At 59.0% G+C, this 25725-nt stretch overlaps 2 protein-coding genes across 5 annotated transcripts; one reads left to right on the forward strand and one right to left on the reverse strand.

Annotated features, from left to right (window-relative positions):
- The first annotated feature begins 216 nt into the window (after nucleotides 1–216).
- On the forward strand, nucleotides 217–19114 carry ERCC2 (ERCC excision repair 2, TFIIH core complex helicase subunit). 3 transcript variants are annotated; one of them, XM_080643675.1, is made up of 23 exons: nucleotides 217–276; nucleotides 605–704; nucleotides 1923–2000; nucleotides 2073–2135; nucleotides 2332–2445; nucleotides 4386–4502; nucleotides 4594–4710; nucleotides 4999–5122; nucleotides 5216–5312; nucleotides 5472–5605; nucleotides 5679–5847; nucleotides 8941–9059; nucleotides 11589–11658; nucleotides 11749–11818; nucleotides 11908–12009; nucleotides 13280–13343; nucleotides 13882–14003; nucleotides 15633–15725; nucleotides 15822–15894; nucleotides 16122–16192; nucleotides 16312–16455; nucleotides 16590–16733; nucleotides 17215–19114. In XM_080643675.1, the coding sequence occupies exons 1-23, from the start codon at nucleotides 272–274 to the stop codon at nucleotides 17305–17307; spliced, it is 2283 nt and encodes a 760-aa protein (XP_080499801.1). In that variant the 5' UTR covers nucleotides 217–271; the 3' UTR covers nucleotides 17308–19114. The 3 variants fall into 3 exon arrangements, with proteins under 3 accessions (XP_080499801.1, XP_080499802.1, XP_080499803.1); XM_080643676.1 differs by lacking the exon at nucleotides 217–276 and adding an exon at nucleotides 394–516; XM_080643677.1 differs by lacking the exon at nucleotides 217–276 and adding an exon at nucleotides 406–479.
- KLC3 (kinesin light chain 3) lies at nucleotides 17437–25725 on the reverse strand. 2 transcript variants are annotated; one of them, XM_080643678.1, is made up of 13 exons: nucleotides 25626–25725; nucleotides 22150–22415; nucleotides 21492–21722; nucleotides 21136–21205; nucleotides 20549–20768; nucleotides 20132–20219; nucleotides 19938–20039; nucleotides 19319–19492; nucleotides 18490–18580; nucleotides 18373–18413; nucleotides 18182–18288; nucleotides 17963–18026; nucleotides 17437–17655 (listed from the first exon to the last, which is right to left on the reverse strand). In XM_080643678.1, exons 2-13 carry the CDS (start codon nucleotides 22405–22407, stop codon nucleotides 17584–17586), a joined length of 1518 nt encoding a protein of 505 aa, XP_080499804.1. In that variant the 5' UTR covers nucleotides 22408–22415; nucleotides 25626–25725; the 3' UTR covers nucleotides 17437–17583. The 2 variants fall into 2 exon arrangements, 1 of the variants encoding a protein (XP_080499804.1); XR_013959158.1 differs by having other exon boundaries at nucleotides 17443–17655; nucleotides 18166–18288; nucleotides 25626–25722.

Genomic DNA, 25725 nt, shown 5'->3' on the forward strand with positions numbered 1-25725 from the left:
ATCGATTCTCTCGGTTCTCTTCCTTTCCTGTTTTGTTCTTGGTCTTCGGCGATCCTCAGCGACGAGGGCCTCTCTCGGGAGCCCGCCCTCGCATTGCCGTGCGCACGCGCATTATCCCGATTGGCTCCACCCCAGCGGAGTGACGGGCGGGATCTACCAATGGCGTTGTGAGGAAGGTGGAGCGGCGCCTCGAGGACGCCCCACGGATCCTGCCTCACTGAATATTCATGAGGGAGGCGGGTTGACGCCGCTTCCAGCCGCGACCGGCGCCATGAAGTGAGAGGGGGCCGGGGTTTGCGGCTCCCTTGCGGGAGCGGGGTCCTGGAAGATGGGGGGATTGGTGGGCGCGCTCGGGGCCGCTGCGGGGCGAGGGGTGACTGAGGGGGTGAGGTGGGGATAGACTCGGGGACCTACGGTGCGGTAACGGGGATGGGCAGCGAGGCGATGCCGAGGGGACCCGGAGGCTCCTAGGGACTGGGGTACGTCCGGGGGGGCCCGACGGGCCGGGCCCGGCAGGTAACCTCTCTCGGCCCGCCGACTGGGGAGTAGAGGGGCCGGAGGGGTCTGAGGGGACGCGGAACTGACCGGACAGCCCCGCCGCCAGGCTCAACGTGGACGGGCTGCTGGTCTACTTCCCGTACGATTACATCTACCCGGAGCAGTTCTCCTACATGCTGGAGCTCAAGCGCACGCTCGACGCCAAGGTGCGTGGGGCCCGCCGCCGCCCGCCCCCGCCCGCCCGACAGATGGGCTGCCCACGGGGCCGCAGGAGGTCTAGGCGGAAATCCGAGGTCCTTGGTGAATAGCCTGCGCTCCCAAACCTCTCACCCAAAGTAACACTAGTTATAGCAGCAGCAGCTGACGCCTATCGGAGGCGGAGCTGCTCCGTGGTGAGGAATTTGTAGACGTTGGGGTCGGCTACCTGAGTTGGGATCCCGGGTGCACAGCTGTGTGCCTTTGGGTGAATCACCTAACCTCCCTGTTCCGTAGTTTTCACCTCCGCGAAATGGGCGTAGCAACACCGCCTACCTCAGAGGGCCGTGGGAGGGTTACAGGGGTTAATTCGCTAAGTCAGGGAGCGGTTCTCAACTGGGGATGGTTTTGACCCCCAGAGGACATGCGGCCATGTCTGGAGACATTTCTGGGTGGCATATGGGTGGAGTGGGGGTGCTGCTGGCATCTGGTAGGTAGAGCCCATAGATGCTGATAAACATCTTACAGTGCGCAGGGCAGCCCTCCACGACCACGTATTATTCCATCCCCAAATGTCAATAGAGCCCAAGATGGCAAACCCTGATGTAAGACACTTAGAAATACTGCCAGAAAAAAAAAAAAGAAAGAAAAGAAAAGAAATACTGCCAGGCGCACAGTAAGTGCTGGAAGGGTTTGCTAAATTAAAAGAAAAAGGGCTCTCCCTAGCCCTGTGGCTCAGCTGGTTGAGCCCCCTCTCATGCCCTGGTTCGATTCCGAGTCAGGGCACATCCTGGTTGCGGCTGGGTCCCCAGTAGGGGGCGTGCAGGAAGCAGCCCATCCATGTTTCTCTCACTGATGTTTCTCCCTGTACTGTCCTCTCTCTCTAAAATCAATAAAAACGTATTTAAAAAAATAAAAGAAAAGGGGGCTCACTATATTCAGATACTATGCTAAGTGTTTAACCCGCAGTTTCTCATTAGAGCTTATTAGGCCCATTTTAGAGATGAGGCTGCTGAGGCCAGAGAGGTGAAGGCACTTGCCAAAGACCCCTCAACAAAGAGGTGGCAGAAGTGGGGTCAAATCCACTGCTCCCGGGGCCCAGACTTTCAATTGCTGTGTTGTCCGGCTGTTCCAAGATGGTGGTATTAGTGGGGAGGGGGTGTTCCCATAGTTTGTGCCCCCGAAGTTCTGAGAGCCTGTGTCTTGTTCCTCTCACTCCCAACATGCAGGGTCATGGAGTTCTGGAGATGCCCTCAGGAACTGGGAAGACAGTGTCCCTGTTGGCCCTGATCATGGCATATCAGCGGGTAAGTGACCCTTTGGGCCTGTGGAGGGGGGAAGGGGGAAGGGGCCAGGGCTGAGCCCACTGTCGTTGGCAGGCGTATCCGCTGGAGGTGACTAAACTCATCTATTGCTCAAGGACAGTGCCTGAGATTGAGAAGGTGAGCTGGGGCCAATCTTCGTGCTCCCCCACGTTTCCTGGGCCTCACTGGTCCCCCCCCCCGCCCCCGCCACCCGTGGTTGCCATCACCGCTGGGGGGTGGGTGTTTGGGAAGTTGGGGAAGGGGCTAGGGCCTGGCTGGGTGAGGGCTTGTGCTTTCAGGGAGGCCAAGTCTTCTGCCTCCTGGGCTGGCACAGGTGATTGAAGAGCTTCGGAAGTTGCTCAACTTCTATGAGAAGCAGGAGGGTGAGAAGCTGCCGTTCTTGGGGCTGGCGCTGAGCTCTCGGAAGAACCTGTGCATTCATCCTGAGGTGAGCGCAGCAGCCTGTGACAGCCCACCTCTCTGACCCCCAGTGGCATGAGGAAACTTCACGGGCAGCAACCTGTGACAGCCCACCTCTCTGACCCCCAGTGGATGAGGAAACTTCATCCACTAGGAGTTTTCTCGGGGAGATCGGCAGGGGCCACATACAGAATTCTCTTCTCACTTTTCAAAGTCAACTCATTGCTCGTGGCCAAGGCAAGCACACTTCTTTCGGGGAGCCTTCCCACTTTCCCCCCAGCCTAGGAGAGGTTACAAAGGCACTTCCTGGAGTCCAGCAGGCCTGGGTTCCTGGCTCTGAAGCATTAGTTGTGTAAATTTTTTTAAAATATATTTTTATTGAATTCAGAGAGGAAGGGAAAGAGAGAGAGAGACATCAAGATCAGCTGCTTCCTGCATGCCCACACTGGGGATTGAGCCCACAACCTGGGCATATGCCCTAACAGGGAATTGAACTGTGACCTCCTGGTTCATGGGTCGATGCGCAACCACTGAGCCACACCGGCTGGGCAATTGTGTACTTTTGTGTAGGTGATTTCTGGAGTCTGGGCCTCAGTTTTCCTTTCTGTTAAATAAGTATAAATAAGTACCTGCTTCATACAGTTGATAAGATTAGGTGAGATGATGTATGTATAGTCCTTAGCATGTACAAAGAGCTAGAAGAATATTAGAAAGTTTCATGATATTAATAGATATATGACACATAGAATATTAGTTTTTATTTAATTATGTTATAAAGGCACAGGGCTCACTCCACCAGAAATTGTTCTCAGCACTTTACGTGTAACTCGTGGAATAGATATTCTGTAAAATTATTTGTAAGAATATGTCAGAAATACTATAGATGATGGAGGATAGTGAGACAGCAGCACAGGCCTTGGCGGCTGATGAAATGGGAAAGCGGGAGGGAAGGGTCGGCAGCCTCAGAGCCTTCCTGTTGGTGAAGGAAAAGGTTTTGTGTTGGGCAAAGGCAGCCCTGGGCTGTGACGCTGCCACCAGCAGAGCCTCGGAGGGCACAGAACCGGGCGGGGGCAAGGCAGTTTGTCAGGCTGTGTGATCAGACCCTCTTCTGATTCTAAGACCTGCCAAGGTCCGGGTTGTTTGCACTTTAGAAGATGGAGCAGTTACCCTTAATCTGCACACTAAGGAATCTTCAAGGCTGAGTGGTGTGTGTGTGTGTTTGTTTGTCAGGTTGAATTGACATACTCGTTTTGGGTGTACAACATAATGATTTGATATTTGTATACATCTCGAAATGATTACTCAATAAGTCCAGTTAATACCCGTCACCTTACATAGTTACTTTTGTGTGTGATGTGAACTTTTAAGATCTATTCTCTTAGCAACTTTCAAGTATGCAATATAGTATTAACTATAGTCACGTGCTGTACGTCCTCAGGACTTCTTTCTTTAACTGGGAGTTTGTACCTTCTGACCCCTTTCACCCATTTCACCCATCCCAACCCCACCTCTGGCAACCACCAATCTCTTCTCTGTCTATGAGCTTGGTTGTTTCTTGTTTCTTTTTAGATTCTCTACATAAGTGAGGTCATTTGTAACTTGTCTTTCTCTGAGTGACTTATTTCCCTTAGCATAATGCCCTGAAGGTCCACCCACATTGTCACAATGTTTCCTTTTTCGAGGCTGAATAATAGTCCATTGTATATAGGGCTTAATGTTTCAAAAGTAATAGCTTAAGAGTAACAGTTTTGCCATTCTTTCACCCCTGCGGTAAGTTCCCAAGTGTCTTAACTGTTTATTATTGAAACAGGTTGAGGTTTGAGTTTTCCAAAAATCCCCGAGCTCCACCCCAGAGAGAACAGCTTCCCATCCCACCCAGGGGTGAGGTGTAGAGCCCCAGGTTCCAGGAGAGGTCGGGCTTTTCAGCCTGTGTCAGTGCTGAGGTGCACACCCCGCCCTGCTCCCCAGGTAACACCCCTGCGCTTCGGGAAGGATGTCGATGGAAAATGCCACAGCCTCACAGCCTCCTACGTGCGGGCGCAGTACCAGCGGGACCCCAGCCTGCCTCACTGCCGCTTTTACGAGGTGCCTGCCAGGACAGGGCTAAGGGAGGGCGGGCAGCAGCCTGTGACAGCCCACCTCTCTGACCCCCAGGCACCCTCTCGCCCTGCCCCAGGAATTTGACATTCATGGGCGCCAGGTGCCCCTCCCTGCTGGCATCTACAACCTGGATGACCTGAAGGCTATGGGGCGGCGCCAGGGCTGGTGCCCATACTTCCTTGCCCGGTACTCGGTGAGGAGACTGGCAGGGGGTGGGCAGAGGGCATGGGTGAGGATTGCAGGCTGCCTGCCCATTTGACTGCCTGTGTCTGTATGTCTGCCTGTATCTCTCTATGGGTCTCTGCCTCTGTCTGTCTCTGTCAACTTGCTTATTTTTGTGCCTGGCCTGTCCTCGCCTCGCCTCTGTGGGCCTGTGAGGAAGTGACGTGGTAGTGGGGGTGGGTGGGAGGTAGCATGGTTCAGGGATTAGGAGTGGCAGGCAGGCTTGGTGTAACCCTCCCCACCCACCCCCCACCCCCAGATCCTACACGCCAACGTGGTGGTTTACAGCTACCACTACCTCCTGGACCCCAAGATTGCAGACCTGGTGTCCAAGGAGCTGGCCCGCAAGGCCGTTGTGGTCTTCGACGAGGCCCACAACATTGGTGAGGAGGGCGCCAGGGAGGTGATGCCAGCCCCTCAGGTGCTACCCAGTCTGCCTGCCTGAGCCGGGCCTTCCCCCTCCCCCTCCTCTCCAGACAATGTCTGCATCGACTCCATGAGTGTCAACCTCACCCGCCGGACCCTGGACAGATGCCAGGGCAACCTGGAGACCCTGCAGAAGACAGTGCTCAGGTGGGGGTGCGGGCAGCAGGAGACCCTGTGCCCGCCTTGCCCCTGCCATCCGGCCCCTGCCTGCCCTGCCTCCAGGGACACCGGCCCTGTCTCGATGTCCCCTCGGGTGTCAGCCGCTCTTCCCACCCCCCCCACCCCCCCCCCCCCATGTCCCTGCAGGATCAAGGAGACGGATGAGCAGCGCCTGCGTGAGGAGTACCGGCGCCTCGTGGAGGGGCTGCGGGAGGCCAGTGTCGCCCGGGAAACCGACGCCCACCTGGCCAACCCCGTGCTGCCCGACGAGGTGCTGCAGGGTGAGCTGCTGCCCGCCTCGACCGCTCCCTGTCCCCTCCCCGTGGGGTGGCGGCTGACCCCTTGTCCCCGCAGAGGCGGTGCCGGGCTCCATCCGCACGGCCGAGCACTTCCTGGGCTTCCTGCGGCGGCTGCTGGAGTACGTCAAGTGGCGGCTGCGCGTGCAGCACGTGGTGCAGGAGAGCCCCCCTGCCTTCCTGAGCGGCCTGGCCCAGCGCGTGTGCATCCAGCGCAAGCCCCTCAGGTGCGCCCGCCGGCGGGGGGGTCGGGTCCCTGCCAGCAGCCTTGTCCTCTGCACCTGTGGCCTGGGGTCACCATGTAGCCAATGTCAGGCATGTAAGTGAGGCGTGGGGCGTGAGCAGGCGGGTCCCAGGGCAAGGTCGGAGCTGGTCCCAGGATCCTGTGCTGGGCAGGGGCCTGGCAGGCGGCACGTGGCCTGATCAGAGAATTTACCTGAAGCGTTGGATGGAGACACTGTTGGCAGAGGGGTGGGCAGGGCGGTGGAGCCAGCAGGGTACCTGGGAGAGCTCAGAGGTAGTTCCACCCCAGGCCCTAAGGAGGGGGTCCTGACACGACCCAGCAGGTGGGAGCTTGGAGGAAAGGCCCTAGGCCCCCTGGGCCCCTCCAGTGCCTCTCACTGCTCCCCCGACCCCCAGCCTGAGGACAAGAGAAGGGATCTGGCAGGAGGGCGGGGCTCGCTGTACTCTCCTGCGCTGTTCTGGATAAGTCATCAGTCCTCTCTGGACTTCAGGCTCCTCCTTTGTAAAATGGGGAGGGGGTCCCCTTTCACGCAGGCGTCTGGTGGCTCATGAGAAAGCAGTGATGGCAGTGCCTGCCCTGTCTTAGGACTGATGATGAGCTAAGCACTTAGTGCCCCTGCCTCATGGAGTCCCTGTGGTGCCCCTGCTGCAGATGAGGACACTGTGGCCCCGGGGGAAGCCACTGCCCGTCACCCAGCACTGCGGGGGGTATTGTGCAAAGCCAGGCCTGGGGACGCTGAGGCCCCGGGCTGCTCTGCCTCTGAGGGGTGGGGCAGCCCTCGGTGTGGCCTGGCCTGCCTCCCCCCAGAGGGGAGGCTTGTGAGGGCAGAGATGGGGTCCTAGCACCCACCACTTGTTCCCGAGGACCTGTTTTGTGCTGGGGACACATTGGTGACCGAGACAGCGCTGGCCCTGCCCCTGCCCTCCGGGCTCACAGTCTTAGTGGGGAGATACCCATCTGCAGACAGAGACCAACCTGAGCAGCTGGGGCTGGGATGGAGAGCCCAGGGGCACACCGGATCCAGCCGGGAGTTGGGGTGGGAGGGTGTGCAGAAGACAGACTTGAAGAAGTGACATTCAGGAGCAGGTTTCAAACTCTGGAGCCAGGCGGTCCTGCTCCGTGACCTGCCTGTTCCCAAGGGTGAGAGCCTGAGGCCCAGTCGTCAGTGTTTGTGTGCATGAGTGTGACAGCGTGTGAGAGACTGAGCGTGTGTGAGACTGTGAGCGTGTGTGAGACTGAGCGTGTGTGAGACTGAGCGTGTGTGAGACTGTGAGTGTGTGTCAGACTGAGCGTGTGTCAGACTGAGCGTGTGTGAGACTGAGCGTGTGAGACTGAGCGCGTGTGAGACTGAGCGTGTGTGAGACTGAGCGTGTGAGACTGAGCGTGTGTGAGACTGAGCGTGTGTGAGACTGAGCGTGTGTGAGACTGAGCGTGTGTGAGACTGAGCGTGTGTGAGACTGAGCGCGTGTGAGACTGAGCGTGTGTGAGACTGAGCGTGTGTGAGACTGAGCGTGTGAGACTGAGCGTGTGTGAGACTGAGCGTGTGTGAGACTGTGAGTGTGTGTGAGACTGAGCGTGTGTGAGACTGAGCCTGTGTGAGACTGAGCGTGTGTGAGACTGAGCGCGTGTGAGACTGAGCGTGTGTGAGACTGTGAGTGTGTGTGAGACTGAGCGTGTGTGAGACTGAGCCTGTGTGAGACTGAGCGTGTGTGAGACTGAGCGCGTGTGAGACTGAGCGCGTGTGAGACTGAGCGTGTGTGAGACTGTGAGCGCGTGTGAGACTGTGAGTGTGTGTGAGACTGAGCGTGTGTGAGACTGTGAGCGCGTGTGAGACTGTGAGTGTGTGTGAGACTGAGCGTGTGTGAGACTGAGCCTGTGTGAGACTGAGCGTGTGTGAGACTGAGCGCGTGTGAGACTGAGCGTGTGTGAGACTGTGAGTGTGTGTGAGACTGAGCGTGTGTGAGACTGAGCCTGTGTGAGACTGAGCGTGTGTGAGACTGAGCGCGTGTGAGACTGAGCGCGTGTGAGACTGAGCGTGTGTGAGACTGTGAGCGCGTGTGAGACTGTGAGTGTGTGTGAGACTGAGCGTGTGTCAGACTGAGCGTGTGTGAGACTGAGCGTGTGTGAGACTGAGCGTGTGAGACTGAGTGCGTGTGAGACTGCGAGCGTGTGTGAGACTGAGCGTGTGTGAGACTGAGCGTGTGTGTCAGACTGAGCGTGTGTGAGACTGAGCGTGTGTGAGACTGAGCGTGTGTGAGACTGAGCGTGTGAGACTGAGCGCGTGTGAGACTGTGAGGTGTGTGAGACTGAGCGTGTGTGAGACTGAGCGTGTGAGACTGAGCGCGTGTGAGACTGTGAGGTGTGTGAGACTGAGCGTGTGTGAGACTGAGCGTGTGTGAGACTGTGAGCGTGTGTGAGACTGAGCGTGTGTGAGACTCTGAGCGTGTGTGAGACTGTGAGCGCGTGTGAGACTGAGCGCGTGTGAGACTGAGCGCGTGTGAGACTGGTGTGTGAGACTGTGAGGTGTGTGAGACTGTGAGCGTGTGTGAGACTGAGCGTGTGTGAGACTGTGAGCGTGTGTGAGACTGTGAGCGTGTGTGAGACTGTGAGCGTGTGTGAGACTGAGCGTGTGTGAGACTGAGCCTGTGTGAGACTGAGCGTGTGAGACTGAGCGTGTGTGAGACTGAGCGTGTGTGAGCATGTGGGACTGATGCTGTGTGTCAGCAGGGTGGCCAAGTGTGACTGAGACGGGATGAGGTTCTGGGTATAAGTGTGTGGCATGTGGCCGAGCAGCATTCACATGGCTGGGATTCTGGGTGTGGCTGTGGATCTCCAACTTTGACCGAGAACCTGCGTGTGAGATTTTGTGACCATGTGTGACGTGGGACCACGTGACTCGGGTGTGTGCTTATTTCTCTGTGCCGATGTGCACTGTAAATGTGCGGGCACAGAGGTGACCCGCACAGCCCCAGTCCCTGCCCTCACTGTGGAGATAGGAGCTCTGACAACGGAGGAGGGGCTGCTGGTCCTGTCCATCCTCCCCACTCCCCCTCACGCTGTCTGGCCTCCCCACCAGGTTCTGCGCTGAACGCCTCCGCTCCCTCCTGCACACCTTGGAGATCGCAGACCTCGCGGACTTCTCCCCCCTCACGCTCCTGGCTAACTTTGCCACCCTAGTCAGCACCTACGCCAAGGGTAAGTGCGCCTCTTCCTGCCTCAGCCAGCCCCCTGGCAGCTGGAATCAGGATCCCAGTGGAGTCCGGAGGCTTGTCTGTGGGGCTTGGACCCTCGGGACCTTGTAGAGCTGGGCTCAGGAGTTTGGGCTTTGAGGGCACTGGGAAGCCACCGACAGTTCTGAGTGAGCGAGCCTCCCGCTCAGATCTGTGCTTTCAGAGGCTCCCTCCGGCTGCAGACTGGAGAAGCGGGGGAGGGGGAGCAGCAGTGGTATGAGATGAGGCCAGAGAGGTTCTCTGGGGTCAGCTCACACTTAGGGTGTGGTGAGGACCTGGTTGTTCTTTTTTAAACAAAATACACCGAGTGGCCAGATTATTATGATCTCTGAACACATAATAATCTGGCCACTCAGTGTGTGTGTATGTGTGTGTGTGTGTGTATATATATAATTTTCTTTTTTTTTTTTTAGAGGCCCGGTGCATGAATTCGTGCATGGGTGGGGTCCAGCCAGCCTGGCCAGGGGGAGGGGACATGGGTGGTTGGCCAGCCTGCCTGCTGGTCGAACTCCTGGTCTAGGGGACAATTTGCATATTAGCCTTTTATTATATAGGATATACACTGAGTGGCCAGATTGTTATGTGTTCAGAGATCATAATAATCTGGCCACTCAGTGTATATTTTATTGATTTCAGAGAGGAAGGGAGAGGGAGAGAGAGATAGAAACATCAGTGATGAGAGAGATTCATTGATTGGCTAGGGATCGAGCCCACAGTCTGGGCATGTGCCCCTGACTGGAATTGAACCCGGGACCCATCAGTCCACAGGCTGATGCTCTATCCACTGAGCCACACTGGCCAGGGCAGGACCTGGTTGTTCTGTTCCTGTTGGGGGCCATGGCACTGGGGGCCATGGCAGGTTCTGAGCAAGGGAAGGGCAGGGGCAGATTTGCACTTTAGAAATGTTCTTCCCGAGCCAAAGCCGGTTTGGCTCAGTGGATAGAGCGTCGGCTTGCGGACTCAAGGGTCCCGGGTTCGATTCCGGTCAGGGGCATGTGCCTTGGTTGCGGGCACGCCCCCAGTGGGGGGCGTGCAGGAGGCAGCTGATCGATGTTTCTCTCTCATCAATGTTTCTAACTCTCTATCCCTCCTCTCCCTTCCGCTCTGTAAAAAATCAATAAAATATATTTAAAAAAAAAAAGAAATGTTCTTCCCGAGGGACTGGGGGCAGGATAGATGGGGCCTGGCCAGGGCTGGACGAGGGGAAGGGAAGGGAGGGGAAATGGGAGGAGGTGGGAGGTAAGGAGGCCAGGACAGCATGGGTGTGGGCAGCATGGGGGGAGGAGCTGAGGATGATGCTCAGATTTCCAGCTTGCCGCCAGAGGGGAAGTGCTCCGGAGGCTCTCGCCTTTATCGGTCAGCATTCCCTTCCCTTCCTCAGCGTTAAACTGGCCCAGAGCTCAGTCTGATCCCCAGGGATTACTCCTCTATCCAGGAAACCAGGTCAGGCCTGCCGAATGGCCTGCGTCTGGGCCCGGCCTCGGGGAGGACAAAAGCCCGTTCCCCCACCCCAGGGCCCATCAGAAGCAAGTCCCACTGGAAGATTCCTTCTGCGTCCATTCCTCTGTCCCATGCTGTCTTCCCTCCCGGCTGCCTTCCTCCTCTCCTTCCCACTTCCCCATCTGCCAACACCTCACTTTCTTAATATGTGCTACTTTTGTTTGTTCTTTATTGATTTCAGAGAGAGGAAGGAAGAGGGAGAGAGGGATGGAAACATCAGTGGTGAGAGAGAATCATGGATTAGCTGCCTCTGCACGCCCCCTACTGGGGCAAAACCCTGACTGGGAATTGAACCATGACCTTCTGGTTCATGGATCAACGCTCAACCACTGAGCCACAGCGGCCAGGCACCACCTCACTTTCTTTTACCTGGAATACCCTCCCCATCCTCCTCAGCCCCAACCACCTCCTCCTCCTTTCGATCCCGGCTTAGTAGGATGTCCTTTCTCCATGGAGCCCTCTCTGACTTCCAGGCTGGGCCTGGCCTCCTCTTCTGGGCTCTCCCGTCCCGGCCCTGCCGCTCGGGTGGTCATTGTCTGGGGACAGGTCTGTGTCCCCCTCACTGAACTGTGAGCCCTGAGAGGGCAGGGCCAGAGCTGTCTTGGTCTCTGCTGTGTCCCCAGCACAACGGGTGGGAGCTGTGAGCCCTGAGAGGGCAGGCGACCACAGTGGTTCAGGGAGGACTGGGCCGTGGGGGTCAGATTGCAGATCGACTTTGGAGCAGAGCCGACAGCCTCCTGCTGGTTAGACGGAGGCGAGGGGAAGGCTTGAGTGGCAGGGCGGGCCCTCGTGGCCTGGAAGAGCTGGAGGAGGAGGACCGCCCTGATGGTGTTGGTTCTGAGCACAGGCGGGCAGGCTGGGGTGTATTTTGGACTCAGGTGCCTGGGCTTTAGGCTTGGGCTGCAGGTGGCTGGTCCTGTTCACCATGGGGGTGGGGACTGGTGAGTGGACACGGTCATCACTGGCCCCCAGCATTCTCGCCGGCCTCCTGTAGGTTTCACCATCATCATCGAGCCCTTTGACGACAGGACCCCCACCATTGCCAACCCCATCCTGCACTTCAGGTGAGCCCTAAGCCCAGCAGGGCTATGAATGGACGATGGGGCCTCAGCCCCCCTGGCCTGGCCTTCACCACCCTCGTCTGCTTCCCACAGCTGCATGGACGCCTCGCTGGCCATCAAACCCGTCTTCGAGCGCTTCCAGTCTGTCATCATCACATCTGGGGTGAGGACCTTCTCTGTCCCCGCCCTCCCCTCAGGGGCTCCTGGTGCTGCCCAGTCCTGCTAAGATCCCTCCTGTCGTCCCCACTACAGACGCTGTCCCCACTGGACATCTACCCCAAGATCCTGGACTTCCACCCTGTCACCATGGCAACCTTCACCATGACACTGGCCCGAGTCTGCCTGTGCCCCATGGTACGTTGGGAGAGGGGTGGGTGACGGGTGGGAAGACGGAAGCAAGTGGCTGTCTTTCCTTGCTCTGCTCCCTCCACTGATCAGGCAGGAGAGCTTTACGCTCAGGGCATAGATCCTGGGTTCAGACAGACCTGGGCACTCCCTGTGGGCATGCTCTCCCAGTCTCAGCTCTCTCATCTGTAAAATGGGAATGCCTCCTCTGTGATCTCCCAAGGCGGTGGAGGGGAGAGAGCTATGGGTGTGAAATGTGGCCCAGGGCCAGGCTCTTGGTTAACATGGTTTTGCCTGGTTCATTGTCTGGCTGTGACCTTGGCAAGTGACCCTTCTGCTTTGAGTCGTCCCCTCTGTAAACTGGGCATCACAACATGAACCCTGGGTCCTTCATCTGAAGCTCTTGGGCCAGGGGTGTTTGAGAACTGAGAATTTCCCCAACTTTAGAAACAAGGCGTGTGCTGTGTGCTGTGTCAGACCCACAGGGTCTGAGCGGCATCCTCTGGTCAAAGTCATGTGATTATTTCAGCAATGAAATACTTTATTTTTTAAAATGTTTTTTTGGTGGATTATTTTTTTTTTTTAGAGAGAGAGAGAGAGAGAGAGAAACATCGATCGGCTGCCTCCCAAATGCCCCCTACTGGGGACAAAGCCCACAACCAGTGCGTGTGCCCTGATCGGGAATCGAACCGGTGACCTCTTGGTGCATGGGACAATGCTCAGTCTACTGAGCCATACCGGCTGGGCAGCAGTGAAACATTTTAAAGAGTCAAAAGGGAGATCAGTCAGGACTTTGGATTCAGGGCTGGGCAGGTTTTGCTACTCCATTAGTTTGTGCAGACTTAAGTGTCTGGACTTCCCAGAGTGCTCGGCTGTGGGGATTGTTTTTCCAGTGCTGACCATGCACTGCAGCATGGTTTTGTGAGGGGCCAGTGGGGGTGCACCAGTGGCTGTCAAGGTCATGGTGAGAAGCGTTCTCCTGGAACCGCCTGGCTGGAGGCTGGGGCTGGCTGGAGCGTGCTTGCTGGTTGGGAACATGGGCAGACTTGGGTTCAGTTCCGTCTCTGCTGTTTATTTGCCATGTGACCTTGGGCAGGCAACTCACCTTTTCTGCGCCTTGGGTGATTTTTCTGTGCAGCACTGATAACAGGGTAGCCGAGCGTTCCTTCAATGACACCGTGTCTATAAAAAGCTTAGAACAGAACTAACTGGCAACCAGACCCCACGTCAGGGTGGTTGCTGCTGCTTCGCTTATCATGACGTCTCCTGCTCTCCTCAGATCATCGGCCGTGGCAACGACCAGGTGGCCATCAGCTCCAAATTCGAGACCCGGGAAGATATTGGTATGCAGCCGTGGGAGCTGTGGCGGTGGTTGGTTTGGTTCCGAGGGGAGGTTTAGCAGTCAGTATGGCCTGTCTTGCTGTGGTAACAAACACTCCCAAGTCAAAGTGGCTTCACAGTGAGGTTGCTTCTTGCCCCTGGCCCAGGCATTGTGGATTGCTGGGGGCCTGCCCAGTGTTGCCTCTGGGAGCCTCCACCATTGGGCACGTCACGGCTGTGATGAGACGTGACAGGGGGGATCGTGGGGATCGTGGTGAATGGCACACTGTCTACAGAAGTGCCCACCTGGGAGTGGCACACAGCCACTTCCCTCCTTTCATTGGCCATGGCCAGTCACAGGCCAGGCCTAACTTTGGGGGACGGGGTGCTCTCCTCCCATCGGCCTGCAAGGAGAAGTGGAATGTGTGTGTGAACAGCCCTACAGATGGCTCACTGGGGCTTCTGTGAGCCCCAAGTTCAAGACCAGGCGTTAGGAATGCTGATAGGGAGTGGGGAAGAGGACCCGGGCCAGCGGAGGGGGCAACCTCTGACCCCTCACAGCGGTGATCCGGAACTACGGGAACCTCCTGCTGGAGATGTCTGCCGTGGTCCCCGATGGCATTGTGGCCTTCTTCACCAGCTACCAGTACATGGAGAGCACCGTGGCCTCCTGGTACGAGCAGGTATGCCCACCGCCCCTGCTGCCCACACCCAGGAAGGCCCCTGGCTTCTTGGGTCTTGGCTCCGTCCGGCTGTGTCATAGGTGCAGGAGGGAGTACAGGACACACAGGAGCAGTTTAAAGAACAAATAGTGTGTACCCTAGGCCCTTCCCCACCTCCAGGCTAAGAACTAGCATTACAGCCTCTAAGCCAGTGGTTCTCAACCTTCCTAATGCCGCGACCCTTTAATACAGTTCCTCATGTTGTGGTGACCCCCAACCATAACATTATTTTCGTTGCTACTTCATAACTGTAATTTTGCTACTGTTAATGAATCGTAATGTAAATATCTGTGTTTTCCGATGGTCTTAGGCGACCTTGCTAGCGGTTCTCAACCTGTGGGTCGCGACTATAGAGCTTAAGACCATCGTAAAACAGATATTTACGTTACGATTCATAAACAGTAGCAAAATTACAGTTATGAAGTAGCAACGAAAATAATGTTATGGTTGGGGGTCACCACAACATGAGGAACTGTTTTAAAGGGTCGCGGCATTAGGAAGGTTGAGAACCGCTGCTCTAGGCCCTCAAAGGCCTACCCCTCAGGAGAAGGAACCACACCCTGCCTCCCTGTTCCTGGTTTCCTTGCTGCTCTTTTTGGGGTGACCACCATGCCTGTGCCCCCCACGCATATGGCTTGGCCTGGGTAGAAGGCAAGACTCTCGCTGGGTGCTGTGCTGTACGCAGAAGGTTCTGGAGAACTAAGACGGGACAGAAACTCGGGCAGAGAGAGCACTGGGGCGTGTGTGGGCAAGGTCACGGGCATTCTGGAGAGGGGAGCCAGGACTGGGGGCGGCAGGATGCAGGAGGGCAGGGCTGCTCCGTCCTCTGCTTCCGAGCGCCCGTGGCCCAGCTCTGAGCGGGAGGTGAGATAGTGAACTTCAATCCGAACACAGGGAGTGGGGGTGGGGAGCTCACCCACTCATGGCCAAGACCTTGGTTTTGTCCTCAGGCTCTTTCCACACGGGGGAGGGGCTGCTGGCCCCCGCGCCCCACATCCTGAGTGCCAGCTGTGTCCTATTTGAGAAATCCTTGCCTGCCCGGGGAGCAGGCAGTCTCCTGTGCCCTTAGAAAGCCCTGTAGCTTTAGCTTCACATCCAGTCTGGGAGCACCTCGGGTTCCTCTTGGTGTGTGGTGTGAGGCCGGGGTCAAGGTTCTGTTTTTCCCATATGGAAATCCGGCTGCTCCTGCTCCTCCCCGCGGAGGGTTACAGGTGACCATCTGTGAGGGGGATGTTTCTAGACCCTCTGTCCTGTCCCATTGTCTCTGTGTCTGTCCTGGCCACACATCTCTATTACAGTGTCACATATGAAATCTTGTCTCCAGTCAGCGGCTGGGCGGGGAGGGTCCCGACTGGCTATCTTGGGCCACATGCCTGCCCCACTGGTTCAAAAGTTGGGTGTGGGGACCGGTTCCCTGCCAGGATCACAGGTTTCCTGCAAGAAGGAGGCTGCGGTGCCACCGCCCTCCATGGGGGTCTCCACGGGGGAGAAGTGGTCTGTAGCCCGGAAAGCCCGGCAGAGCTGAGCTTAGCAAGGACACCCGAGAGCGTAACTCTCCTGCCGGCCACGCTGACCCGCCGTGTCCTTCAGGGCATCCTTGAGAACATCCAGAGGAACAAGCTGCTCTTCATTGAGACCCAAGACGGGGCTGAGACCAGTGTGGCCCTGGAGAAGTACCAGGAGGTGCGGATGGGACTGGGGGAGGGAGGAGCTGAAAGCGGCTGGAGAGGGCGGGGGACAGCTCTGAGGGCCGCACCTATCTTGGCCTCCGATCCGCAGGCCTGCGAGAACGGCCGTGGGGCCATCCTGCTCTCAGTGGCTCGAGGCAAAGTGTCCGAGGGAATCGACTTTGGTGAGTGGACTAGGCTCTCCCCTTCCCCGCAGCCTTCCTGGAGCTCTGGCCATTTCTGCTCCCCCAGGGGTCGCCCACAGCCTGGGCACGCCCAGGCCTCCCTTCCCTCCATCCCCGGCTGCCGGTGGGGCCCTCGGAGCACCCCCACTCCTCCCACTCCTGGACTGCATGAGGGTGGCTCTCTCCCGCTGGTCTCGGGGAGCCCCTCTCACTGCCGCCCCCCACAGTGCACCACTTCGGGCGGGCCGTCATCATGTTTGGCGTCCCCTACGTCTACACGCAGAGCCGCATCCTCAAGGTGAGAGCGCCTGGGGTCGCAGGATGTTCGGGCCTCTTCTGGGTGCTCCCCCAGGATTTGCATGGGGAAGGGGCTGATGCAGAGGGACAGGCGTTAGGGCCCGGCCCCTCTCACCACAGGCGCGGCTGGAATACCTGCGGGACCAGTTCCAGATCCGAGAGAACGACTTCCTCACCTTCGACGCCATGCGCCACGCGGCCCAGTGTGTGGGTCGGGCCATCAGGGGCAAGACGGACTATGGCCTCATGGTCTTCGCTGACAAGGTGGGGGTCAGGGGCCTGCCCAACCTGGCTGTTGCCCTCATCATCGTCCCGATGGGGAGGGCCGGGCAGGGTAGCCCAAGCCCCCACCCCAGGGTCCTGACACCTTCCCTCTCTCTCCCGCCTCCTGTTCAAAGCGGTTTGCCCGGGCGGACAAGCGGGGGAAGCTGCCTCGCTGGATCCAGGAGCACCTCACGGACGCCAACCTCAACCTGACCGTAGACGAGGGGGTCCAGGTGGCCAAGTATTTCCTGAGGCAGATGGCACAGCCATTCCACAGGGTGAGCTGGAGGGGCCCGCCCTGCTTCCCTTTAGCCTCCCACACAAAGCTGCTTCGGGAAGGTCTCGGCTTCCTCCCCACGCCCTCACCTGCCTGCCCGTGACAAAGGGTGGTTTGTGTGCGCCCACACGCCTGGCCTGGGAACTGGTGGGAGTCAAGGGCTACAGACGCCAGCGTGTGTCCACGGTAGATGAGCAGGTGCATGAGCCCCAAGGAGGAAGGGCGAGAGAACTGGGGTGAGCAGCAGGCGGAGCCCCTGGAAGGCAGAGCCCCAGCCTGGGCACCGCTGTCTGGCCACCACCTCCCTCCTGGCCGGTGTTGTTTGCCGGGATAGTAGGCTCTGCATCCCTCGGGTGTTTCCAAATTCAAGCATGCTGTCCCTTAGTCCCCGCAGGCCCCTGCTGTCTCCTCGTGGGGGCGTGCAGGGAAGTGCAGCACTGTCCCCCAGCCCCTGGCCTCACCCTCCCGTCCTTGCCCGCCAGGAGGATCAGCTGGGCCTGTCCCTGCTTAGCCTAGAGCAGCTGGAGTCCGAGGAGACGCTGCGGAGGATCGAGCAGATTGCACAGCAGCTGTAGCGCGAGGTGGGGCAGGGCCATAAAAGGAGTTCCTGGCGACTGCGAGTGTTACCTGGCCCTGGGTCCCAGGGGCTTGGAGGGGCCTCTGGGAGGCGCGGGAAGGTCTGTGCAGCAAGGAGACCTCAAGCAGACATTCCTGGCGGCCAGATCGACAGCCTTTAATAGCAGAGGAGAAGTCAGCCCAATACACGGGGTGTCCCCAGGGGGCGGGGTTCCAGGCAGGGAGATGAGAGGACTCCCCTCTCGCGGAAGCTGCAGGCACGTGTCCTGTGGACTTTAGCGGGGGCCCAGGTCCTGGGTGCTGGCGCTGAGGGTCCGAGAGGCCTCACTCAGGTGCCGGTGGGGGAACTGGGGACAGGCACAAGGGGTGGCTGAGGGTGGGCGAGGGCAGCACCTGCTCCAGCTGCACCAGAGCGCCCCGCCCTGCCTGCCAGCTGTCCACTGCAGCGGCTGTACTGCTCATTCTCCGGCACCTCATGTCCACCCCCTACCTGACCCCCAAGTAAAGCCCATCCATCCATTCTATCCTCTGGTCCATTCCCACCTACCACCCCGGGCTCCCAGCGCCAGCCTGTCCCCTCCCTCCCCTGGCCCCTCGCCTGTCAGCATGGCCCCCCATTCCATCCTTGACCAGGTGCCCCTGTCTCCCCCTCACCTGGGCCCCAGTAGCCCTTGCACCACCCACGTGCAGCGTGCTGAGGGACACAGCTCTCTTCATCCTGCAGAGGGAGCGAGTGAGTCCGGGAGGGAAGACCTCTCCAGCACCGGGTTTGACTATGTCACAGGGGAGATGGGAGCCATGGAAGGTTCTTGAGCAGGACAGGGGGGGAGCTGTAGATATCAGGACTCTTCACTGACCTGATCCAACACTCACCCGGCTGCTCCCGCCGCCCCCTCGCCTCTGAGACGGGAGACCAGCTTCTCGCTTCCACGCCGGATAGACTCCCGGATCTTGGAGAAGGAGCTGCTCCGGCGAAGGGTCTGGGAAGGCGTCGGGGACATTAGTCCCCACATCCCATCCAGTCCCACTCCCACCCTGGGAGCCGAAGCAAAGCCCGGCCTCACCTGTTGTTCTGTGTCACCAGCTCTGCCTGTGCTGGGGGCTCCTGGGGAACAGATGGGGGGCATTGTGGTGGGGACACCGAGAATCCCCTGTGTGGGGCAGGAGGGACGGGGGCTCACCGAGAGGGGCGGGCAGGTCCTCCGTGCTGAGGATTTCTTTGTATAGCTCTTCCGCTTGCTGGTACTTGTTCTGTTTCAGGTAGGCTGAGGCCTGCGGGAGGCGTGGCCGGGTGATCTCGGCTCCGGGAGCTCCTACCCAGGCCTTGCCTACAGCAGAGCTCACAGCCCCACCACTTCCTGCCTCGGTGACCAGGGCAGGGGGCTTCCTGGCTCAGCCTGTTCCCTACTCTACTTTGTGCCTGTTTCCTCATCTGCAAAATGGGGGCCCCAAGAACACCTACCTCCCAGGGACCTCTGAAAAATGGGTGGTCTGGCCCTGGCTGGTGAGCTCAGTGGTTAGAATGCCAGTCCATGCACCCAAAGGTCCCGAGTTCAGTTCCCGGTGAAGGGCACGTGCTTGTGTTGCAGATTTGATCCCTAGCCCCAGGAGGCAACCAGTCAAAGTGTCTCTCACACTGATCTTTCTCTTTCTTCCCCCCTCCCTCCCTCCTTTCCACTCTCTCTAAACAAAAAAATCAATGGAAAGAATATCCTCGGGTGAGGATTAACAAAAAGCAACAAATGGATGGTACAGGGAAAACACTAACGGGATCTAGAGCTCAATAAACGCCTGATGCTGCCATCCGCTCCCGGCCAGTCTCCCGCTTCTTTCCCGGGGCTGTTCCCTGGCTACCAGCACCTGCGTTTCCTGCCACTTCCACGGTCTCGGCAGTCAGGGCCCAGCTGGGAGTCTCAGGGAGCCCCTTCTCCACGAGCCTCGCAGAGGGGGGCTCCTGGCCTCTGCATCCCACCCCCGCGGCCAGGGTGCCTCCCCTGCACGCGGCCTCACCAGGTTGCTCTTGGTCTTGGCCACGTTAGGGTCGTGGGGCCCGCCCAGGGCCTCATAAATGCTCAGGGCTCGAGCGTAGTGCTGCTCCACCTCCTCGAACTTGCCCTGGTTCTGGCACAGCAGCGCCAGGTTGTTGAGCTGCTTGGCCACGTCCGGATGGTCAGCGCCCAGGACCTAGGGGTCATCCGGGATTGGCAGGTTGCATGATGCCAGCGGCCATAACCGGTCACGAGTTGGGGGTTACAGGACCAAAGTGGAGAATTGTATGGGGTTGGGCAGAAGTTACACCAAACTGGAGCTTCATTGGGTCAGAGGTCATTGTGGTCCAGAAACCACCTTGACCTTGGGAAGCAAGTTCAAATGACTATATCAAGGAGGGGGTTGTACCAGGTTGGGGCATGTGAGGTGAGTTAGGAGAGGTCAGGAGTCAAGGTCAAATGGAGGTCAGGGCAGGTCAAGTATGGTGGCTCCTGGGAATGGGTGCTCTAGGCTTAAATTGTTAGCTCACAACACCCAGTGAGAAGGGCATAAAAGGTCAGGGCTCACAGGATTGGGGTCACAGAGCCACAGAATTGACATTTCAGGATCAAATGGGAGGGGCCTCAGGACTGGGCAGGACCTTCTCGCGGATCTCCAGGGCGCGCTGGCACAGGGGCTCCGCCTCCCGGTACCGCCCACGCTTTCCATACAGCACAGCCAGGTTGTTCAGGGTGGCAGCCACCTGTGGGGTCCGGGGAGGCAGGTCAGGAGTAGGAAGGCACAGCCCCGGCCCTTCCTTCCGCCCTTCCTTCCTTCCTTACAGGCCCCCCTCACCGCAGGGTGCTCGGGGCCCAATGTCTGCTCCCGGATCTGCAGGGCGTCGTGGAGGAGGTCTGTGGCTTCCTTGTACTTGTTCTGGTCCCTGTGGGACAGCGCAAGGATGGAGGGGTCAGCCAGGGTGGGGTAGCAGGGGCCGGGCTGAACCAGGCACAGTGGCACCCTTTGGGGGTCCCTTCCAGGTCTCCCCATACCTACTAAGTCTAGCACCTCCAGAGGACTGGCCACCCCAGGAATCGTCCCCACTCTGTTGGGGTCTCTGTCACCCACACTCACTGACTCCTCTTTGCCTGGGTCCACGTGGCCTCCCAGATCTCTGTCTCCCTCCCCACCACCACTCCAGTGCCCCACGCCGACCCCAGGGTCCCCTCTTCCACCCCTGCTGCCCCTCCGGCACAGCCAGCGTGGGCTCACCGGTACACCAGCGCCAGGATGTTGAGCATGGTGGCCACGTCAGGGTGGCAGTGGCCAGAGCTCCGCTCCAGGTCCTCTAAGGCCTGGCGGCACAGCGGCACGGCCACCTCGTAGCGGCCCTGCCCCGCATACTGGATCACGAGGTTGTGCAGGGTCCGAAGGCGGGCCGGGATCTCGTAGCCCCCCTGTTGCGCCGCTGCGGCCCCCACCGCCTCAGGACCTGGGGGTGGCAGGTACCTAGTCACTGCAGGCCTCCTGTCCCCTCACAGCCTCACACGAGGGACATGTCCCCCCACCCCCCAGGGCTACAGCTGGCTTGCTGTCCAGCTGCCCCTGGGACCATGGGGCCTGCACTGCCTTCTGAGGTTGGGATCCCAGGCCCCTGGGATGTGAACACAGGCACCTACCTGCCTGTCTCATAGCGCCCAGCCTCACCCACACAGTCACCCCCACAGCCACCTGCTCCATCCTCCTGACCCCCTGCCTGACCCCCCACCTGCTCAGAGGCCTCGGGCTCCAGCAGTCCCTCCCCGCTCAGCCTTCCGTCCTCCATGCTGAGCTCCCAGTCACGTGGACCCCACACCCACCTTTCCTTTCCTCCTCCTCACTGGGGAACAGGGAGGCCAGGCTGTCTCGGCGGTGGGGGGACTCAGGCTGCTGTGGAGAGGACAGGAAAGTGGGGAGTCACAGGGTTGGGCTTTAGTTTTAGAGACGGGGGTCCTGAACCCCAGGTGTGAGGGAGGTGGTGGTCAGGAGCCTCAGGGTGTCCTGAGGGTTTGGTGAGGATCTGCAGGAACAGCTAAGGGCTTTAGCAGAAGTCCAGTGGGTTGGGGGGGTCTTTGAGGGCCTAGAACACTGGGCTCCATGGAGAATGGGGAGCCATGAGGAATCTAAGGAAGGCCGGGGCCCCTAGCACATCGTGGCCCGCCTGGCCCACGCGCACCTGGCTCTCTGCAGGTGGGTCGTACTGGCGCAGCTGCCCCAGGAACTCCAGGTGGCTCTTCTCCTCCTCCAGCTGCGCCACGGCCTCCTCACTGGCCCGCAGCCTCCGCTGCGTCTCCTCCAGCTCCTCCCGCAGCCACGAGTTCTCCTGGGCCAGCCGCCGGGCCTGCGCTCGCAGCCGCTGCTTCTCGGCCTCCAGTGCGCCCACATGCGCCGACAGGGCCAACAGCACCTGCCGGGGGTAGGGGGTCGAGAGTCAGGGGCCCAGTCCCTACCCTGCCAGACACCCCCTGCCCCAGACCAGGATCCCCCAGATTCTGCAGAGAGCCCTCCAGGTGACTCCAAGGGGGCACAGAGGCCACCAGGGACCCCTCTGATTTCACCCAGGCACACAAAGATGCCCAGGGACTGCACATCCCACCTATGTACCCCAAAGTGTCCCCAGGACCACAGTGCTATGGAAGGTTCAGGGGTACTTGTCACACTCAAGGGCCCTGCAATACTTCCCAGGTACCCCATCTCTGGTCTAGAGCCCCCCTTCCCCAACCTGGCTCCCCTAGGTCTCACCTACCCCAGGCTTCACCCCCTGCATATATGGAACCTCCTCCCCGGACCTCCCCCCAGGTCCGAGTCTCCCCCCAGAGCTGGACCCCTCCTACCTGGGCTTCGCCCAGCCCCAGCTCGATGGCTTCCAGCGAGTGGCTGACCACCTGCTGCTTTTCTTCCAGCAGTTCCAGGCCAGCCCCCGGGCTCGGGCCTGCCAGGGCCTCCACCAGGTGGCCGGCCAGGCCCCGGTGCTCTGCACGGAGGGCCTCCAGCCCCTGCACCACTTGTCGCGTCTGCCGCACCAGCTCCTCGGGGCTCAGGCGCTCTGGGCCCAGCCCCACGCCTCCGGGGGCTGCCACCTGCACGGACATTGCTGCTCCTGGGGGGGCAGCCAGGATTGGGGAGTCACAGCTAAGGCCAGGCCAGCCAGCCCCTCAGCCTCGACGCCATTTGGGCCAGCAGGGCCCCTCCCAGCCCGTACCCTCCTGCTTCCCGCCAGCACCCGGTCCACACCCATCCCAGCCAGCCCGCAACTGGGAACGTTCTGGTCTACCTTAGCCTGTTCTCAGGGCTGAGAACAACTCCAAGACCCCACGTATGACTAACCCAAAGAGGGCAATGCCGCTTTGTGGCCTCCCACCTGCCCCGGCTCACCTGGCCAGCCCTCAGCACCCCAAGGGCCCCGGGTCCCCTGGCCCCGACCTCCTGGCTGTGTGACCGGGAACGGGAGGTGCCCTCCTCTGCTGGGCGTGTGGGGCGGGGTGTGTGGAGGCGGCAGCCTCACTGTGAGCTCATTCTTAGGGTGTTTTTGTTGCGAACCAGTCAGACCGCTGGGGCTGGGAGGTAGGGCAGGAGGAGAGGGCCGAGGGGCTGGGGTGCTGGAAGCAGAGGTGCCTCTAGATGGGGGTCGGCGAGGGGTACCCCATATGTGGGCTCCCGGGCCCTGAGGAGCTGACAGACCCTGAGAGAACAGGGGTCCGCCCTCCACTGCAGACAGGCCCAGCCAGCCCAAGGCGTGTTGGGACACACATGTGACAGGTGTGGCCCATGGATGTCACTGGCCATGTGACAGCTGAGGGTCTGAGGCCCAGATCATAACACGTGGGACATCGTGTGGTTGTATGTGGGTGACAAAGCCAATGCACAGTTGGTGGTGCCTCTGGAGCCCTCACATACACACTCACACACAAACACACTCCCCTCTCAGAAATACAACTCTCACACACCCTCCGCAGGGATTCTTAGAAATACAGCCCGGCCGCGTGGTTGAGCGTCGACCGATAAACCAGGAGGTCACGGTTCGATTCTGGTCAAGGGCACATGCCCAGGTTGCAGGCTCGATCCCTGGTGGGGGATGTGCAGGAGGCAGCTGATCAATGATTCTCTCTCATCATTGATGTTTCTCTCTCGCGCTCTCTCTCCCTTCCTCTGAAATCAATACAAATAAAAATAAACAAAAAGAGCCCTGACCGGTTTGGCTCAGTGGATAGAGCGTCGGCCTGTGGACTGAAAGGTCCCAGGTTCGATTCTGGTCAAGGGCATGTACCTGGGTTGCGGGCACATCCCCAGTAGGGGGTGTGCAGGAGGCAGCTGATCGATGTTGCTCTTATTGATGTTTCTAACTCTCTATCCCTCTCCCTTCCTCTCTGTAAACAATCAATAAAATATATTTTAAAAAATAAAATAAACAAAAAGAAATACAAAGTATGACACATTCTCCTCTCAGAAATATAACACATTCTGGACACACTCTTCCTCCTCTAAAAAACAAAACTCAATAAACACACTCACATGCATCCACTCTTTCCTTTCAAAATACAAACACTAACTCAGGCAAACACACACATGCACTCCCCTCAGAAATACAACCCAATGCACTGGTGTATTTTCCTTAGATATAAAAGCCAACACACAACATACACAGAAAACGAACTCTCTCACTCACAAAAATATAACCAAGTCCCACGTCTCATATTCAGGCTGTTTCCTTGCCCTCATGCTCATGACACAGGCCCTTGCCCACACTCAGTCCCACCAGCAGCCGGTCTCCACGGCATGCCCAGCGCCTCCTCCCTGCGCACACGCTCCCAGATGACGGACCTTCACCATCTTCCCCACTTTCTCCAACACCCCCACCCCCTTGCCGGGCCGGCCAGGGATTTGTGCTCCTGCACGTGGCACACAGAGCTACACATCCAGAGCTCCAAACATGGGTGTGCAAATGGCCCCTGAACTCAGACTCAGGCTGTCACAAGTGGGTGCCCAGGCCACAGACGGCTGTGGAGACAATCAGAGGCAGTGCCACAGTTTCCAAACACACTTCACTCAACCACCGTCCACCCGCCATGAGCAGCCCCGCCATTCCTGCACCTGCTCGCAAGTTCACATTCATATACACTGAGACACGCAGTAAGGGCTGCTTGTAGTCCTGTGGGTCTTATAGCCCGCAGACTCTCATCACCCTCAACGTATACGTCTGTGCATTTGTCAGTCCCTTTCCACATGTATATGTGTGTGTGTGTCAACCATCCTTAGTCTCACACCTCAGACACAAGCCCCATACATAGTCAAACACAATCACACAAGTTTGAGAGCCATTTGACAAGCACAACCAGTACTCACACAATTTTCCTGATTTATACATCATCACGCACAATCTCAGGCAGCTAAGCCGGATGCTCCACACACAGCCTCGCCTGCATCACCCACCGTCCGACTGATGACCACAGTAACAGCCACAGCGAACGCACAGCCACACAGCACTGGGGCTGTTCCCACAACACACACCAGCTCCCACACTCACACAGTCCCCCAAGCAGCAAACTCCCCTTCACGTGCTCAGCCCGTGTGCATAACCACACAGCTGACAGTGGTAGTCACACCCCACACAGCCATCCTGTTGCACACCTCCCTGCCACGCCCCCATTTTACAGCCATGCAGCCTCTTGATCACACTCACACTTAATTCTATGAACAGTTCAACTCCCTCCCATACACACAGCGACACACATGCACGGCATTACAAACACACAATCCGAGGTAGCCCACATTTCCACATCACTGAATTGATTTCCACGCCCTCCCAAGGCCACACGCACAGTTCATCTCCCCTTTACACCCACAGCTACAGCCTGACACCATCTCTGCACACACCTGAGCTTCCAACACCATCACACACACCTGAGCTTCCTACACCCTCTCTCATACACACGCACACGCTCTCTCCCTATGCTCGAAGGCAAGGGGTCCCTGTCATGGCCACACAACTTAACCCTGGCCAGCCAGCCAGCCCAGCCCCGTGCACCCCAGCTTCCCAGCAGCGGTCACTAGGGGCCCCCCCACCCCCGCTCCTCCTAAGCCCCGCCCTCGCTCCTGTTTACCTGCGCACGGGGGAGGGGGCGCGGCCCCAGCTGGGCCTCCAGAGCTCGCGGAGCCCCAGGGCGGGGCGCGGGGCGTCCAGGGGCCCGCAGGCCGGTCCCCGTGGCCAGGCCCGCGGGCCCAGCGGTGCGCCAGGCCCAGCCCTCACCCACCGCCCGCGCCTCCATCCTCGCGGCCCCCGGGGCCCTCGCCCTGCACTCCCGGCGCCCACCTGAGCGCGGCCGGCTCCGGGACCCACTCTGCGCGCTGCACCCGGCCGCGTCCCGAAAGCCGCGCACACCCCGCGGCTCCCAGCTGTGCCCCGCGTCTCG

This window comes from Plecotus auritus (assembly GCF_963455305.1).
Source record: "Plecotus auritus genome assembly, chromosome: 10".
Classification (NCBI taxonomy): domain Eukaryota; kingdom Metazoa; phylum Chordata; class Mammalia; order Chiroptera; family Vespertilionidae; genus Plecotus; species Plecotus auritus.

Coding starts and splice junctions, on each gene's coding strand:
- KLC3 (XM_080643678.1), bottom strand. CDS start 22,407: ATGTCCGTGCAGGTGGCAGCCCCCGGAGGCGTGGGGCTGGGCCCAGAG. Junction 18,581..19,318: donor CCAAGACCAAGAGCAACCTG/GTGAGGCCGCGT, acceptor CGCCTCCCGCAG/GCCTCAGCCTACCTGAAACA. Junction 17,656..17,962: donor CAAGGGCTACTGGGGCCCAG/GTGAGGGGGAGA, acceptor GCCTGTCCCCAG/TTCCCCCACCGGCACCTGAG.
- ERCC2 (XM_080643675.1), top strand. Junction 2,001..2,072: donor TGATCATGGCATATCAGCGG/GTAAGTGACCCT, acceptor TGTCGTTGGCAG/GCGTATCCGCTGGAGGTGAC. Junction 12,010..13,279: donor GAGTCTGCCTGTGCCCCATG/GTACGTTGGGAG, acceptor TGCTCTCCTCAG/ATCATCGGCCGTGGCAACGA.